The following is a 16972-nucleotide window of genomic DNA, read 5'->3' on the forward strand; positions in this document are numbered from 1 at the left end:
CATGTGACAGATCATGTGACATTTTGATTGCACACAGGTGGATCTTAATCAACTAATTATGTGACTTATGAAGTGAATTGGTTGGACCAGCTCTTATTTAGGGGTTTCATACAAAAGGGGGTGAATACCTATGCACACTCCAGATTTCTGTTTTTTTCAACTTAATTATTGTTTGTCACAATAAAAAAAAAAAAACAATCTGCACCTTTAAAGTGGTAGGCATGTTGTGTAAATCAAAATGGTGCTAACCCTCTAAAAATCCATTTTAATTCCAGCTCGTAATGCAACAAAACAGGAGAAACACCAAGGGGGATGAATACTTTTGCAAGGCACTGTATAAGGCATGTATAAGAATAGCAGTGCTATGAGGTGTAAGAGACAGATGTAATTTTTTATACTGCATAAATGAAATATGCGGACCGATTTATATTATTAATATATGCTTCAAAGTACACAGTACTGTCAAGGATGACACCAAAACTCTTAGCCTGAAAGGAAGGAGAAACTATGACATTGTCAATAGTCAGAGAAAAGCTGTTAGGTTTGGCCAAAGTAGATTTAGTCCCAACAAGGAGAACCTCTGGTTTTTGCTGTTAAGTTTGAGAAAATTAGAGGTCAACCAAGATTTAATTTCAAGTAAACAATCACAAAGGATGGGTGGAAGGCTGGCATTAGGTTTGGTAGACAGGTAGAGCTGGATGTCATCAGCATAACAGTGAAACTGAATACCAATTTTCCTAAAAATGTGGCCAAGAGGCAGAAGATAATTAATAAATAAAAGGGGGCCTAAAACAGAGCCCTGGGGAACACCACTTATAACTGGGCAAGACTGTGATCTGAATTTTTTTAATTGTACAAACTGAATATGACCAGAAAGATATTATTTAAACCAGGTCAAAGGAGTGCTGATGTACAGTAGCTCTGACCTTAGTGGAGCTACAAACCACAGGTTCATGTCAAAGATCTTAGAATGTATGGTGAAGTTTTCTGTAAATGGATGTTTATTTTTCATTGATAGAATGAGTCTCCAGTGTCAGAGCTTTATAGCAGTGAAAGATAAAGGTGTAACTTTGTTTTTTGACATCAAGGCAGAGAAATGTACACACCCCATTGCCAGAAAAGTTGGGATATTTTCCAAAATGCAATAAAAACAAAAATCTGTGATTTGTTAATTTGCATGAGCCTTTATTTAACTGACAAAAATACAAAGAAAAGATTTTCAATACTTTTACTGATGAACTTAATTGTATTTTGGAAATATACAGTGGATATAAAAAGTGTACACACCCTGTTAAAATGATAGGTTTTTCTGATGTAAAAAAAAAAAACGAGACCACAATTAATAATTTCCAGACTTTTCCCACCTTTAATGTGACCTATAACCTGTACAATTCAATTGAAAAACAAGCACATCTGTTAGGGGGAAAAACATAAAAAATGTGCAATAACCTGGTTGCATAACTGTCTACCCAAAAAGACTGAATGCTGTAATTAAATCAAAAGGTGCTTCAACAAAGTATTAGTTTAAGGGTGTGCCCTTAAACTAATACTTTGTTGAAGCACCTTTTGATTTAATTACAGCATTCAGTCTTTTTGGGTAGGAGTCTATCAGCCTGCCACATCTAGACTTGGCAATATTTGTCTCCTCTTCCTTGCAAAAGCGCTCCAAATCTGTCAGATTGCAAGGGTATCTCTTGTGCACAGCCCTCTTCAGGTCACCCCACAGATTTTCAATTGGATTTAGGTCTGGGCTCTGGCTGGGCCATTCCAAAACATTTGGGGTCATTGTCATGCTGAAAGATGAAATTCCTCTCCATCTTCAGCTTTCTAGCAGACACCTGAAGGTTTTGGGCCAAAATTGACTGGTATTTAGAACTGTTCATAATTCCCGCCACCTTGACTAAAGCCCCTGTTCCAGCTGAAGAAAAACAACCCCAAAACATGATGCTGCCACCACCGTGCTTCACCATGGGTATGGTGTTCTTTTGGTGATGCGCAGTGTTGTTTTTGCGCCAAACATACCTTTTGGAATTGTGGCCAAAAAGTTCAACCTTGGTCTCATCAGACCATAACACATTTTCCCGCATGCTTCTGGGAGAGTTGATGTTTTTTTTTTTGCAAAATTTAGCTGGGCCTGGATGTTTTTCTTTGACCCTACCTCATAGTCCAGACATACGAAGAATACAGGAGATTGTTGTCACATGTAGTATACAACCAGTACTTGCCAGAAATTCCTGCAGCTCCTTCAGTGTTGCTGTAGGCCTCTTGGCAGCCTCCCTGACCAGTTTTCGTCTTGTCTTTTCATCAATTTTGGAGGGACATCCAGTTCTCGGTAATGTCACTGTTGTCCCATATTTTCTCCACTTCTTGATGACTGTCTTCACTGTGCTCCATGGTATATCTAATGCTGTGGAATTTTTTGTACCCTTCTCCTGACTGATTCCTTTCAACAATGAGATCCCTTTGTTGCTTTGTAAGCTCTCTGCGAACCATGGCTTTTGCTGGAGGATGCAACTGAGTAAATGTCTGAACTGTATTTGGGGTTAATCAGAGTCATTTTAATTGATGGCAGGTGTGTACCCAAAAAGACTGTAATTAAATCAAAAGGTGCTTCAAGTAAAATATCCCAACTTTACTGGAAATGCAGTTTGTACTATTTTTTGTGCTTTGTATTTAACATGACAATCTGTTTTTTTTTTTGTCTTACAATAATCCATCCATCTACCCATTATCCATAGCCGCTGATCCTGTGTAGGGTCACAGGCAAGCTGGAGCCTATCCCAGCTGACTATGGGCGAGAGGCAGGGTACACCCTGGACAAGTCGCCAGGTCATCGCAGGGCTAACGCATAGAGACAAGCAACCATTCACACACCTACGGTCAATTTAGCCACCAATTAGCCTAACCTGCATGTCTTTGGACTGTGGGGGAAACCGGAGCACTTGGAGGAAACCCACACAGACACAGGGAGAACACACAAACTCCACACAGAAAGGCTCCTGTTGGCTGCTGGGCTCGAACCCAAGACCTTCTTGCTGTGAGGCAACAGTACCTGCTGCGATAATGTGAGAAATTATCACAGAAGTAAACATCACTCATTAGCAAATTAACATTTGGGAGACGTGCTGTTATAGGAAAATAAGAAACCTCGGCTGGTAACAGAAAATCCGCTTCACCAGACCACTGTGCTGTTGATTATTTCCCTATACCAACCGCCCGAAGTATTTTATTTCTCTTTTTTTAATTTCTTTTTTACATTTTGGAAGATGGATCATGTGAAAGAATAAAATAAAGAACTAAATGTTTGATTACTCCACTTGTTGCGATGGTGAATTATATAAATGCTCTCGTTAATTTAAAACGTTTACTTAAAATGTTCCCAAAATAAAGTAATAAAAACCTATCTTCTGCGTAGTAACAGAAACTTTATATAAAGGCTTTTTCACAATTTATTTCTGAAGCAACAGCTGTGAAGTGACGCAACCGGAAGTGATACAACCAAAGAGATCCCTGAGGTAGTAGGTGAAACCGGAAATAGGTTTGACGCGGTAGTTGTGTAGACGGCGCGGTGTTTTTTTTTTTTTTTTAATACGGATAAACTAGTGAAAACGACAGGACTTTGTATTAGTTAAACATTAGTATTGTGAGTTAATCGAACTAGGTTATTTACTGTAAACTTTTTGTTCAGCTTATATAAGATTTTAACGTTTTTTTTTTTATCGTGAGAGGCAGACAGCGCGAGGCCGGGTGTGCGCGAGCTTCCTCCTGTTGCTGGCAGATTAGCTTGCTGGCTAAATCCTGACATAATCTTTTAAATAGAGGGGGAAAGGGAAAAAACACGAAGAATGACCGAATCGGACAAATTAAACATTGATTCTATCATCCAGCGTCTTCTGGAAGGTAAGTAGCTCTTCTGAGAGCGACATTAACCTTCGCTTTTCGTCTGTCCTACGTCCTTCCTTAGCTAGGAGCGGAGCCTTAGGGCTGTTATCAGTAGAGTCTCAAATAGACCCATGCTCACTACGTCAGTGTGCTACGTTGACAGTGAATGTGCAGCCCAGCTAGTGTACTATGTTTAAAAGTGAAGGGAATTCGGGATTTGATTGTAGCCAGCGAGTGAGTAGAATGATGGGTGAAGTACATAAACCCTATTTCTCTCTCTCTCTCTCACACACACACACACACGATTCCAGGGCTCGACATTTAACTTTTAAACCCACTTTACCCTTATTTTGCGAGTACTACTTTTTTTTTAAGGAAAATCATAGAATAGTTGTGAATTGTAACCATGGGCGTCGCCACCATTCTTCGTTTGGACGCCCCCACATTTAACATAAAATATTAGTACACCTAGCGCCGTTTCTGTTGGTTCGTGAAAGAATCCATTCCACTTGATCGATAAGAGAATACACGTACCATTGAAAATCCACTCCGGGTTTTCCGGGCGTTACCTACAACAACTCACCGCACGCGAGTGAAGTGAATCTCAGTGCAAGCAGAGAAATGTTGGTGCAGCTGCTCGAAAGTGGAGGAGGTAACGTCAGCCCCATTGCCACCTCACAATGTCTAGCTTTTGCTAAAACCTTATTCTTTTGTTTTATGCCCTCAAAATTAACCCTAGGCCACGTTAAATTAACGTTCAACTAAACAATGAAATAAGCTTAGCCTAATGGGGTATTTTTGGTTGATGATAAATTGTTTGCAATATTTGCTCCCTCCCCAGACACAATGGACATAAGGAAATTCTTTACAAAGAAGCGGAAAGTCAGTCAAAATTTCCTCACAGGGGAGGGTTTTTTTTGGTCCCAATGGAAATGTTAGTGCAGTTAGCTGGCTAGTCAATGTTCGATGTATCAGCTAGCTTAATGTTAGCTATCGTTTAATTCAAACCCAGTAGGCCTGCCTTAATGTAATGCCAAGAATGAGGTCAAGTCTGCTCTGATGATATTTACTGATTCCCTGTTGTGATTTGAAGAACTTTTGTCTGGTCTTTGCCAGTTTTCTGGAAAGTAACATGGGAAATCAGTGTATGGGGAAGGAATAGTAGAAAGGAAAGTGATGGAGAGAGATGGATGTTATTCCAGGTGGATTGTGAAGGAAAGGAGGATAAAAGTTATGAAGTGGTAGAAATTGTGGTGGCACCAATGTAAGGAGTTATATCTATAAATCTATTTGTTATACTAATCTGTAAATGTTACTGTAGTACCACCATTGCATGTAGGTTGACAAAACCTGCACTTGTTCATTGTGTGAAGTTATCTTATACTGTGTCAAGCAAGGACACAAAATTTTGTTATGAAGACTGCATGTCATTTTTGTTGAATATCACTAAATCGGAAAAAAGTAAAATGTTGGAGGTTTTGCACCTGTTCATTGTGTGAAGTTAATTTTTGTGTCACTATTGCTTGACACGGTGTGATTGTGTTATGAAGTTTGCATGATGCCATGTAATGCCTGTTTATTGTGTGAAATTATGAATATTCTTATTTTTAAACAAACAGTTGAGTGTCACTATTGCTTAGCACAGATGCATGTTGTGTTACATCTAAAACTAAATAAAAAAGGAAACACAAAATAAAAAGTAAAATGCACCCATAAAGTCATTGTTGGTGATAAATTGTCACATTCATCTCATTATCTTAGGCATAGCAGTGGGTTTAAAAACAGGCTGATGGATATATGGACTAGTTGAATGAGGACTTATTGTTGAGTCTCTAAAATAGTAATTGAATTAAGTGACTTGTAGGTAAAATTAGGTGTTTAACAACCTGTTAAAAATACACCAGAATACAGGAAATGGCATCTAATTAATTAAAAATTTTCTGGGGGACGACCCCCCCCCCCCCCCCCCCCCCCCACACACACATTAAACATGCTTCTGACACCCCTGATTGTAACATAAAATGAAGATCACACATTGAGTTGAAGTTTGGTTATTGGTTAAGTTTATTATTAAATTTGGCTATTGGTTACTTTTTACTTGTAACGGACAATAAGAATTTTGTCTAAAATAGTTTTTCTTGCCTTAGTCGATTTATTTCCATTTTACATGCATGCAGCCATTGTAAAGTTGTGTGTTTGTGTAGAGCTCTCTGACTGTAGGTTCATTACTCGATAATGTAGAAATCATAAAATAGAAATCTATAACAAAGTTTGTATGAAGAAAACAATAGGGTGCCAAAACAGTGCTGTGTTTGAGTGTATATATATATATATATATATATATATATATATATATATATATATATATATATATATATGTGTGTGTGTGTATATGTATGTGTGTGTTAATTTTTTTTTTTAAATCATCCACCTCTAGGTTTAAAGAAAAAAAAACATGCTGTGTCATGACAGACAGGATAATGTTTAAAATTGTTTGGTGTGTAGAGAGAGAGCAGCACAGTTTAAGAATGGAGGAAGATCTACACAGGTGGACTACATACTCTGCAGAAGGGGTAACCTGAAGGAGATTGGAGACTGTAAAGTGATGACAGGGGAGAGTGTAGCTAGACATCAAGTGGTCGTGTGCAGGATGAGCTTGAAAGTGAAAAAGAGAAAGTGTGAAATAGTGGAGCCGAAGATTAAGTGGTGGAAACTAAGAGGTTGAACATCAGAGGGAGTTTAGGGAAGAAAGAAGATGAGCATTGAGTGGTAATGGAAGTCTGCCAGAAATTGGAATACTACTGCTGTACTAGCAAGAGAGGCAGCAAGGAAGGTGCTAGGGTGGTCATTGGGAAGGAGGAAGGAAGACAAGGAGACATGGTGGTGGAATAAAGAAGTGCAGGAAATTGTACAGTAAAAGAGAAGCAAAGAAGAATTGGGACAATCCGAGAGACGAGGAAAGCAGGCAGTTATACAGAGAGACGAGACAGAAGGCAAAAAGAGCGGTAGCGAAGGCGAAAGCAGATGCATACCAGGAGTTGTATGAAAGACTGGAGACCAAAGAAGGAGAGAAAGACCTGTACAGACTAGCTAGGCAGAGAAACAGGGAAGAGAGGGATGAACAGCAGGTAAGAGTGATGAAAGATGTAAATGGCAATGTGCTGACAAAGAAAGAGTGTATTAAGAAGGTGGAAAGAGTACTTTGAGGATTTATTAAATGAGGAGAATCCAAGAGAGAAAAGGTCAGATTCATTGGAGACAGCAAATCAGGAAGCAGAGGTGGTTAGTAAGGATGAGGTGAGGGCAGCCATGAAAAGAATGAAGACTAGGAAAGCAGTCGGACCAGATGGTATCCCATTTGAGGCTTGGAGATGTTTGGGTGAGACGGCAGTGGAGTTCCTAACGAGATTGTTTAATAAGATCCTAGAGAATGAGAAAATGCCAAATGAATGGAGAAAGAGTGTGCTAGTCCCTATACAAGAATAAGGGAGATGTACAGAGCTGCAGTAATTACAGAGGAATAAAATTGATGAGCCACACCATGAAGCTATGGGAAAGGGTATTGGGGGTGAAATTGAGAAGAGGTAGCAATCTGTGAACAGTAGTATGGGTTTATGCCAAGGAAGCGCACACAATTTTTGCTTTAAGAATGTTAATGGAGAAGTACAGAGAAGGGCAGAGAAAGCTACGTTGTGTGTTTGTAGACCTGGAGAAGGCATATGATAGAGTGCCGAGAGAGGAGTTATGGTATTGTATGAGAGAGTGGAGTGAATGAGAAGTATATTAGAGTGGTGCAAGACATGTATGAGAACAGTGAAACAGCAGTGAGGTGTGCAGTTGGAACAACTGAATGGTTCAAGGTGAAGGTGGGACTCCATCAAGGATCTGCTTTGAGTCCTTTTTTCTTTGCCATAGTGACTACGTTTACATGCACATCCAAATCGAGCTGCTGTCGGTAATCGAGCTGAAGGTCCCAGCCAGCGCTCGAAACTAACGGTGTCCCGATGTCCCGGGGACCATAAAAAATGTCATCGGGACACAAAATTATCATATCTGGGACAATCCCGGGACAATGGAGAAAAATAGATCTAGAAAAAAGTTCTACATTAATATTATTTAGCTTACACGTTACTATTGTTTTTTTTTTTTTTAATTATTATTAGAAGGCACATCGAGTTTAGTCCTGCCTTGGCCAGTGCATTCTGAAAGTATGTTTCGGTCTGTAGCCAACAATGCACGTTATTGCAGATCATATCTCTCCACACAAACTAAAGGCGCAGATGCCGACTTTTTCACGGCTGAATCGTGCAGACCCGATATTTTATTTTATTTTTTTTTTTGGGGGGGGGGGGGGGGGGGCATTGGGAGTGTCTGAATAATTTCATCAGAGTAAATTCTGTATTAAAATTACTAAATAAGCAAATGCCGTTACAGTCCATGAAACATAGGAAGTATAAGTATGAGAAGAAAACATTTCTTCTCATACTTATACTTCCTGTTTCATGGACTGTAACGGCATTTGCTTATTTACTAATTTTAATACAGAATTTACTCTGATGAAATTATTCAGACACTCCAACGCCCCCCCCCCAAAAAAAAAAAAATCGGATCTGCACGATTCAGCCGTGAAAAAGGCGGCATCCGCCAAAAGGCGTGCTGTTTGCATCCCTGTTTAAACTCGTAGGTTAACCGACTTTAACCGGCTAATGAGGCTCGGTGGTCGGTCAAGATTTTTTTTTTTAGTTTTCGCCATCCCTAATGGTAACTACTCTTTTTTTTTTTTTTTTTTTTTTTTTTTTTTTCGCTACGTTCACACTGCAAGGCTTAATGCTCAATTCCGATTTTTTTGTGAAATCCGATTTTTTTGTGAGGTCGTTCTCATTAACAAATATATGCGACTTGTATGTGATCCTCAGTATGAACGAAAAGCGACCTAAAAGTGTTCCGCATGCGCATTGCAGGATACGATGACGTCACACGCGGTGAGCATGGCCAGTGTTTACGGAAGTAAAACCGCCCGGTTGCGGTATGACCCATCCGATCTAGCTTGAATAGCTGTATCCCCCCCAAATGGAAATCAGCTCCCTAACCTCTGTGTCCTTCCATTGAGAAGATTCAGAACCTTCACAGCCCGAAGCGTCCCTAGCATTGATGTCATGCGCAGGGGCGCAGATACGTTTTTTGAACTGGGGGGGACAAAAAACTGGGGGGAGACAAAGCTGCCAGCAAACCAACCCCAACCCCGATATGCCTGTCAAACTTGTTGTGGGTTACCATAGCAACCAAGCTTGAGCTCGCAACCTGTGCAGTCTGCGCAGCTCAACCAACCGAATATCAGTCTTTTTGTTTTATGTGAGTTGTTGCAACTATGTATACACTGCCGTGCACCTCAATAAACCGAACGGTAATTAGTCTTTTGATTTTTCCGTGAGGTTTGCCTTATGCAAAGAAAGACAGCATAGACGTTTTTTCCTCCCTATAAGTGGGGGGGACCGAGCGAGGTTAATTTAAATCTGGGTGGGACGAGTCCCCCCCTCTATCTGCGCCCGTGATTATGCGCCATGTTGTTGTAACTTTTTTTGAGAGACCCGCCGCCTACTTCAGCGCAGAATAGTGATGTTTGTGGCTTGTTGATGACGTGTAAGTCGGATGAATGCGACCTGGCGGTTCAGACTGAAGTCGCGTATGAAAAGAGCGGATAGGAATCGGAATTAGGACCACATATCCAAACGGCCTGGGTCGGATTTGAAAAAATCAGATCTGTGTCGTTCATATTGTCAATAAAAGATCGGATACAGGTCACATATGGGCGAAAAGATCGGATTTGAGTCACTTCAGCCTGCAGTGTGAACATAGCCTTTGACAGAAGTAAAATTCATACATGAACAAATTTTGGCTAGTTGATTTTCTGTTTGGCTAGTTACTTTGGAAGGTAACTAGTCCGGCTGGCTGGTGAAAAAATATATGAATTTCGAGCCCTAATATATGTAATATAATGTGTGTGTAATATTGTGTGTATGTGTAATTTAATTCATGTTTTTTCACTAGTGAAAGGCTCCAGACCCGGTAAAAACGTCCAATTGACGGAGAATGAGATCCGCGGGCTGTGTCTCAAATCCAGGGAGATTTTCCTCAGCCAGCCCATCCTTCTCGAGCTGGAAGCACCTCTGAAAATCTGCGGTAAACTCTTCTTCTAATCCCTTGGACTTCTTCACATTTCCATCAGGCCTGAAGTGGTGATTGACATGCACAGAACAATAATCCCCACAAGTGATCGCCTGTTTGTGGTTATTCCAGCAAACAGTACATTACATGTACAGCTAGAATGCCACGAATACCATGAACAAAATGATCTTTTCTCAATTCACAGTGCAAAATCGCAGCAATACATGATTGCTTGCCTGACTTGCACTTGTGTATGATTTGAGTCAGGAATTAATTTGTTTTTGAACAGAAATGCATTGTTTTTCAGAAATATCAAATGACCAACTGGAAATGAATTTAATGTTATGTAACATTGTTCCACCCTTAAACTTTGGACATCCTGGCCATGGGTGACTAAAGGCCTCTGCATGCTCGTGCGACAAGGCTTTCGCAGATAGCTTTTCGCAGACAGATGTAATTTATTGTTGAGCGGGGATAATAGGCGTGCGCGATGTTATTCACCGGCACAACGCAAGGGGGCGCGAAGTCGCTAGGAGTAGTTGGTGGGTGTGGTTAGTGGAGTGTTTATCCTCCGGTTAGTTATAATGACTAGAACTGGAGTCGTATAGATGTACGTACTTCCTCAATCAACCGCTCTTCATGCTGCTCCATCTTCGCTCGTGTTTTTAAAAATGCCGGTTGTGAAAACAAAACAAACCGGGAAAGTAGGGAAGCGGAAGTGCGTGTACAGCGGATGTAGAGTGGACCAATCAGGGCCCTCTTGTCTGCGGCGCTGTCTGCGAAGCTTCTGCGGTGGTCACAATTTTTGGGAGGTGCGCGCAGAGCGTCTGCGAAGGTGGGGGGCTACGCAGACACTGTCTGCGACGCTATCTGCGAGGACTGGGTTGTCAGCATAAATTGGCCTTAAGGCATCATCAGGATTCAGTTCCCTGATAACTGTGTGTCTCCTTTATCAAATTTATTCATTTAATAAAATTCACAGATTTTGATCGCAATCCATTACGTTTTTCCTGAATGAAGCATCTCTGTTCTACTGTCTTGTTTGTAGGTGATGTTCACGGTCAGTACTACGACCTGCTCAGGCTGTTTGAGTATGGTGGATACCCCCCGGAGAGTAACTATCTGTTTTTGGGAGATTATGTGGACAGAGGGAAGCAGTCTTTGGAGACCATCTGCTTGTTGTTGGCATACAAGATTAAATACCCAGAGAACTTTTTCCTGCTGCGAGGGAACCACGAGTGTGCCTCCATCAACAGGATATACGGTTTCTATGACGAGTGTGAGTGTGTGTGCACCCTTCATGTTTACTACATCGTATCCTATCTTACTCATCATGTGCCAGTGTACAAAAGTTCTACATCTCTCAGGATGGCTTTTTGAACACCATTAGCTCTTATAGCAGATGATCGTTTGACCAATATGGCTGCTCACCTAGCTAGAATGTTCAATATATACATTTTAACTGTACACTATATACATTCATACATGAATTGGTGTGTGTCATAATCATATACACTACTGTGCAAGAGTCTTAGGCACATGTAAAGAAATGCTTTTGACCAGAAATGGCTTAAAAATATAATGTAATTAAATGTTTCAACATTAAAAAAACAAAACAAAAACCTATAAACAGCAGTTAGCCATAATAAATGAAACCAAGTAAATATTTGGTGTGAGACGACCCTTTTGTTTAAAAAAAATTTTTAATGGTAGTCTGTAGTACGAGTGCAGTTTTATAAGGAAATTAGCTGTAGGTTTTACTGAGCATCTCGCAGAACCAGCCACAGTTCTTCTGGACATTTTGACTTGCCTCTTAATTTTGTAGCAAAACCCAGTAGTCTTCATTATGTTTCCTTTTTTAATCTGAAAAGTGGTCCCTTATGTAATTATACTGCTCAGATACAGGCTTTTATTTTCTGTAACATTTAATTTTGTGCTGGAAAACGAACCTTTGGAACCCTAAAGTGTTTTTGTACTGACTCGATAATGTAGAAATCATAAAATAGAAACCCAGCACATAGTTTGTTTGTATTTAAAAAAAAAAAAAAGGGTGCCTAAGACTTTTGTACAGTATTTTATGTATAATTTTTTAAAATATTTTATATATAAATAAAATTAATTACCTGTTCTTGCTGGGCAGTATCGAAAAATTATATAATTAGCGTGTTTATAGCGTGGTTGTTCTAACCCATATTTCACTGATCATGCTGGTTTCCTGCTCCATCTTTGTCACATTTCAAAAGCTTTGTCCAAGTAAAAAAGCTAAATCTTCTTGGCTCTTAACACTACTTTTAAGTAGTGTTCGAGATCCTTGAAGTGCAGTCAGATTTGGTCATGTGCTGTTTGACTCAGGATTGGGCAGTCAGGTTTGGAATTTTTACATAATTTTCAACTTAAGCTTGTTTGAGCTAGAAAGTGAGGAGGAAAAACGTGGGTGCCTCTACAAAAGCTTGATGGGTTCTTTCTGTCCAAGTACCAAAAGATCCTGACCTCACAATGAAGCTAACATTCGTGATGTCAGTGTCGCAACCATTAAAGTTGTTCTGCTCAAAACGGCAAATGAACTTGTAATTTAACAAAACTGATGTGTATAATCTAATTTAAAGCTTAAGATGTGTAACTTTTGATTTACGTTGTTAGCGTGAGCAGCAATGTTGGTGTACCTCTGAATTCAGGAGACCCCCTCCTTTTCAAGATTTTGAAAATTCCAAAATCTGGGCTTTAGTGAAACACAGCAATAACCACATGAGAGTGCTGTGATTGCTTGTCATTAGTGGGCTCACCCAGCCTGAACAGCACAATTTCTTGTTTCATGCGCATGTGTGTGAGAGAGTGCACAATGAAAAATTAGTGTTGGTTGTCGATACTCGATTACATCTTGTCGCCTAAATGTAACCATGGAAACATTTTGTAAATTCAGGCAGTTTCCTGTCTGGTGAACAGAAGTCTGGCGTTGGAATTTTATGTGCTCTGAATGTTCAGGTGTGATGAGTTTAGTGGGTTGATGACTTTTTATCTAGTTGCTGTAACATTTGAGGGATCCAATGGAACATTTTTAAGTAATTGATTAGACTTTGAGTAAAATGTTTCTCATCCATATTTTTCATGCGGTTTATTACTGATTCCAGGTAAAAGACGCTACAACATTAAACTGTGGAAGACGTTTACAGATTGCTTCAACTGCTTACCGGTGGCAGCCATTGTCGATGAGAAGATTTTCTGCTGCCACGGAGGTAACGTATAACCCAAACTCCATTAATGAGACGCCAGAAGTCACTTGTGTTGTAAGGCTATTTGCATACTTTTTCCTCATCCCCTCAGCATGCTTTACATGTAATGCTTTACAAGTGGCTTCAAGGCAGGTGGAATGTACAGGCACTTAAAAATAAATTTTTTTTTTTTAAGTTTGTTTTGTTTGGTTCACACTAGAGCTTCCAAAGTTTAAAAAAATTCAGAAAGGTGCGATTGTGTTTCAATCAGTTGCCCAATCAGATCACACCTCAGAGGGTCAGCGAGGAAAGCAAACATGGACGACCAGTGAACTGAGGAAATTTGACTCCAGTAATTAAGTTGAAGTAAAATATAAATGAAATGTACTGTTATGGCATTTTCAAAATTCTGAACAGTGATTTGCCTACATCACCATTCCTTTATGAAATTTTATTTCAAAATTCTTTTTCCACAGGACATGTACAGCTTACAACCAGCTTTCTATGATCATGTGTTAGAGCAATGCCAAATTTCCTCATCCTTCTTCAGACTTCTGTAGGGTTTTTTGTAACTGTATTTGCGTGTGTGTTTTTCAGGCCTGTCTCCAGACTTGCAGTCGATGGAGCAGATCCGGCGCCTGATGAGACCCACAGATGTGCCGGATCAGGGGCTGCTGTGTGACCTGCTGTGGGCTGACCCTGATAAAGACGTGACGGGCTGGGGCGAAAATGACCGTGGTGTCTCCTTCACCTTCGGCTCTGATGTTGTTGCCAAGTTCCTGCACAAACACGACATGGACCTCATCTGCAGAGCGCATCAGGTCTAACTCTCAAACAATACTGCACATCTCAGAACCAGATTTGCATTTTAGGCCTTAAGACCAAAGGGGGAAAAATAGCAGTTCAGTAATTTTCTGTATTTTTAAAATGTATCATCAGTAGAGATAATGGAGATATTTGATTTTGTAAACATAATTTTAATTTTCATAATTTCCAAATTAAAGTGTGTTTGTATTATTAGTTAGTAAAGAAGATACTGATGTTTGTGGTTCATATGATGGACCCCTCCCTCTGTGTGCCTGCATAGGTAGTGGAGGATGGATACGAGTTCTTTGCGAAGCGGCAGCTGGTGACGCTTTTCTCTGCCCCGAACTACTGTGGCGAATTTGACAACGCCGGCGCCATGATGAGCGTTGACGAGACACTCATGTGCTCCTTCCAGGTAATTTAAACTGATTAGAATACCAGTGAGGCAGGAGTTTCCCCAAGCCATTTCCCACTTTTGTGCAAATGGTGTTGCTCAGAAGTGCACCATAACACACTGACATGTTTTAACTTGATTGATTAGTATTTGACATAAATTTGTTACAAGTGTATTTGCCAGTACTATTTTACACTTTGGCCTTAAAGGTCTACTCTGAGCGTCATTGCGACCCATGTGACACGTTAGAACTGACACCCAGTGGTTATACAGTAACATCTCTGGTGTCTTGTATCTGTGTACTTTTTTGGATGAGAGGAAATGGTCATTGATTTAACCTTTCCTGTGCCAGTCGTATTATATTATTGGCATTAATTTAAGAATATAAACAATACACAAACCCATAAATTAAGACACAAATCAAATAATTTAATTACAGTTACTTATTATTCAGGGGCGGCACGGTGGTGTAGTGGTTAGCGCTGTCGCCTCACAGCAAGAAGGTCTGGGTTCGAGCCCCGTGGCTGGCGAGGGCCTTTCCGTGCGGAGTTTGCATGTTCTCCCCGTGTCCGCGTGGGTTTCCTCCGGGTGCTCCGGTTTCCCCCACAGTCCAAAGACATGCAGGTTAGGTTAACTGGTGACTCTAAATTGACCGTAGGTGTGAATGTGAGTGTGAATGGTTGTCTGTGTCTATGTGTCAGCCCTGTGATGACCTGGCGACTTGTCCAGGGTGTACCCCGCCTTTCGCCTGTAGTCAGCTGGGATAGGCTCCAGCTTGCCTGCGACCCTGTAGAACAGGATAAAGCGGCTAGAGATAATGAGATGAGACTTATTATTCAAGTCTGGCTGGTGTCATTTTCTCTCTGTTTAACCTCATGGTGTCTGTGTCCCTTTGCTTAATAACTTTAATACTTATTAAGCGCAAAATTCATACAAATATGATCTAACACACTGTACAGCTTTACTTTAAAGAGCATGTATATAAAGGTTTCTTGTATTTCCTTTGAGAGTCATGTCTTAACCAGTCAATTAAATATGTAATAATGGGACTCTGTAAATTTTCTCCTAAAGTAAATAGTATAACCAAATAATATACCAAATAATATAACATTTCCTGCCCCCCTCCCCTTCAGATCCTGAAGCCCGCTGACAAGAAGCTGTTGGCGTACAGTGGTGCTGGAGCTTTTGGAACTGGCCGACCCGTTACACCACCAAGAAACGCTGCCAAGGGAGGCAAAGCCAAGAAATAACAAACACTTGTACAACGCACACTCTCACGGTCTCTTGTTTCCTTCAGTCTACCTCTCCTTTTATTCCTCGTCTTTCACATTACCCTCTTTTCTCGCTCTGAATGTTATGATTTTTTTTTTATTCGACCAATTATGAGCATTATATTTTAATTTTTTCAGGTGTGTATGTATGTTTGGGGGGGTTAGTTTACCTTCTGTCACTTCATCATAGATGTATAGAAATAAACACAAGTTCCTCTTAGGGATTTTTATTTTATTATTATTATTATTATTTTTAAATAGGACCTAAGCAATTTTTTCCCCCTCTGGAGTCTCAGGGTCCGACACACCTTTATCTCCTGAAGCAATCGCTATAATTATGTGAGCGTGTGTTTGTGTGTGTGTTTTATCACTGCCACTCTTAAATGTGAAGTGTGTATGTTTCCTGTTTCATCAGCAGAAGGAGTGTTGGAGTTTAGGACAAGATGTGCGTGTGTGGTTTTTTTTTTTTTTTTTTTTTTTTTTTATTCTTCATCTTAGAACTCGCATAGATGGTCTGGGCCAAAATTCACCCATTTGTAAAAATATCTCCTGGTATTCTCACGTTTCTCTTCATGTTTACTTCCATTACTGATGTGAGCGATCAGCTTTACTGTCTAAGTCGAGATCTTTTTTGTTTGTTCAACATCATACATTAGATTTGTACAGCGCATCACTTGAATAAGAAAATCTATTTCTTGTTTTGTAGTTATTCATGAACTTGGACAATAAAGTGAGAATCTCTTAGAAGAAATGATTCTTGAATATGGTTGTTTTTGTTCCCCAGGAAGTGTAAGATGACTGGTGTAAAATTTGTTGGTTGCACAATATATTATGATTACTAATAAATTTATATAAAGAATTTAAGCATATCAAATTTCCTAACTTTTTATTACAGTTAATGAAGTTTGATCAGCTCTAGTAGCCATTTGACAGAATTATGCATTACGTTTTCATATCTTGATAAATTCCTATCGTTGGCTGTCCATCGCTAGCAATCTGCTTCATTAGGATGCACAGAATCGCAGATGGGCTGTGAGGCCCTCAACAGAGTCATCCGCAGTGGTGGCACGAATGGTCTGGCTGAGCCGCCATGGAATGCCTGGCCTTGTGAGCTTTCACATACTATTCTTCTCTCCTAGCTTACTGCACAAGGCGCTTCGCTAAGACAAATGTCGTGTCCCCATACCTGATGCCAAGTGATGCACAAAAATGCCACAGACCTGACCGGTATGGAAATTGCCCTG

The 16972-nt window shown here is 40.1% G+C and overlaps 1 protein-coding gene and 1 long non-coding RNA gene across 2 annotated transcripts in view; one reads left to right on the forward strand and one right to left on the reverse strand.

Annotated features, from left to right (window-relative positions):
- LOC132897500 (uncharacterized) overlaps nucleotides 1-209 on the reverse strand; it is a 3503-nt gene extending 3294 nt beyond the window's left edge. The window contains exon 1 of the long non-coding RNA XR_009656332.1: nucleotides 1-209. This exon is cut by the window's left edge and continues 2679 nt beyond it. This is a non-coding gene — a long non-coding RNA (uncharacterized LOC132897500).
- Nucleotides 210-3523: 3314 nt separating this feature from the next.
- ppp1cab (protein phosphatase 1, catalytic subunit, alpha isozyme b) lies at nucleotides 3524-16602 on the forward strand. The gene is made up of 7 exons (XM_060939369.1): nucleotides 3524-3900; nucleotides 9931-10062; nucleotides 11096-11326; nucleotides 13176-13280; nucleotides 13854-14077; nucleotides 14344-14478; nucleotides 15591-16602. Exons 1-7 carry the CDS (start codon nucleotides 3846-3848, stop codon nucleotides 15705-15707), a joined length of 999 nt encoding a protein of 332 aa, XP_060795352.1. The 5' UTR covers nucleotides 3524-3845; the 3' UTR covers nucleotides 15708-16602.
- Nucleotides 16603-16972: the final 370 nt, after the last annotated feature.

The sequence above is a fragment of the Neoarius graeffei genome, chromosome 14 (assembly GCF_027579695.1).
Source record: "Neoarius graeffei isolate fNeoGra1 chromosome 14, fNeoGra1.pri, whole genome shotgun sequence".
NCBI lineage: Eukaryota > Metazoa > Chordata > Actinopteri > Siluriformes > Ariidae > Neoarius > Neoarius graeffei.

Bases quoted from the DNA above. Each gene is read 5' to 3' on its own strand.
- ppp1cab (XM_060939369.1), top strand. From the start codon at position 3,846: ATGACCGAATCGGACAAATTAAACATTGATTCTATCATCCAGCGTCTT. The intron at 13,281-13,853 runs GTAACGTATAAC...TGTGTTTTTCAG, and splicing joins GATTTTCTGCTGCCACGGAG to GCCTGTCTCCAGACTTGCAG. The intron at 14,078-14,343 runs GTCTAACTCTCA...GTGCCTGCATAG, and splicing joins TCATCTGCAGAGCGCATCAG to GTAGTGGAGGATGGATACGA.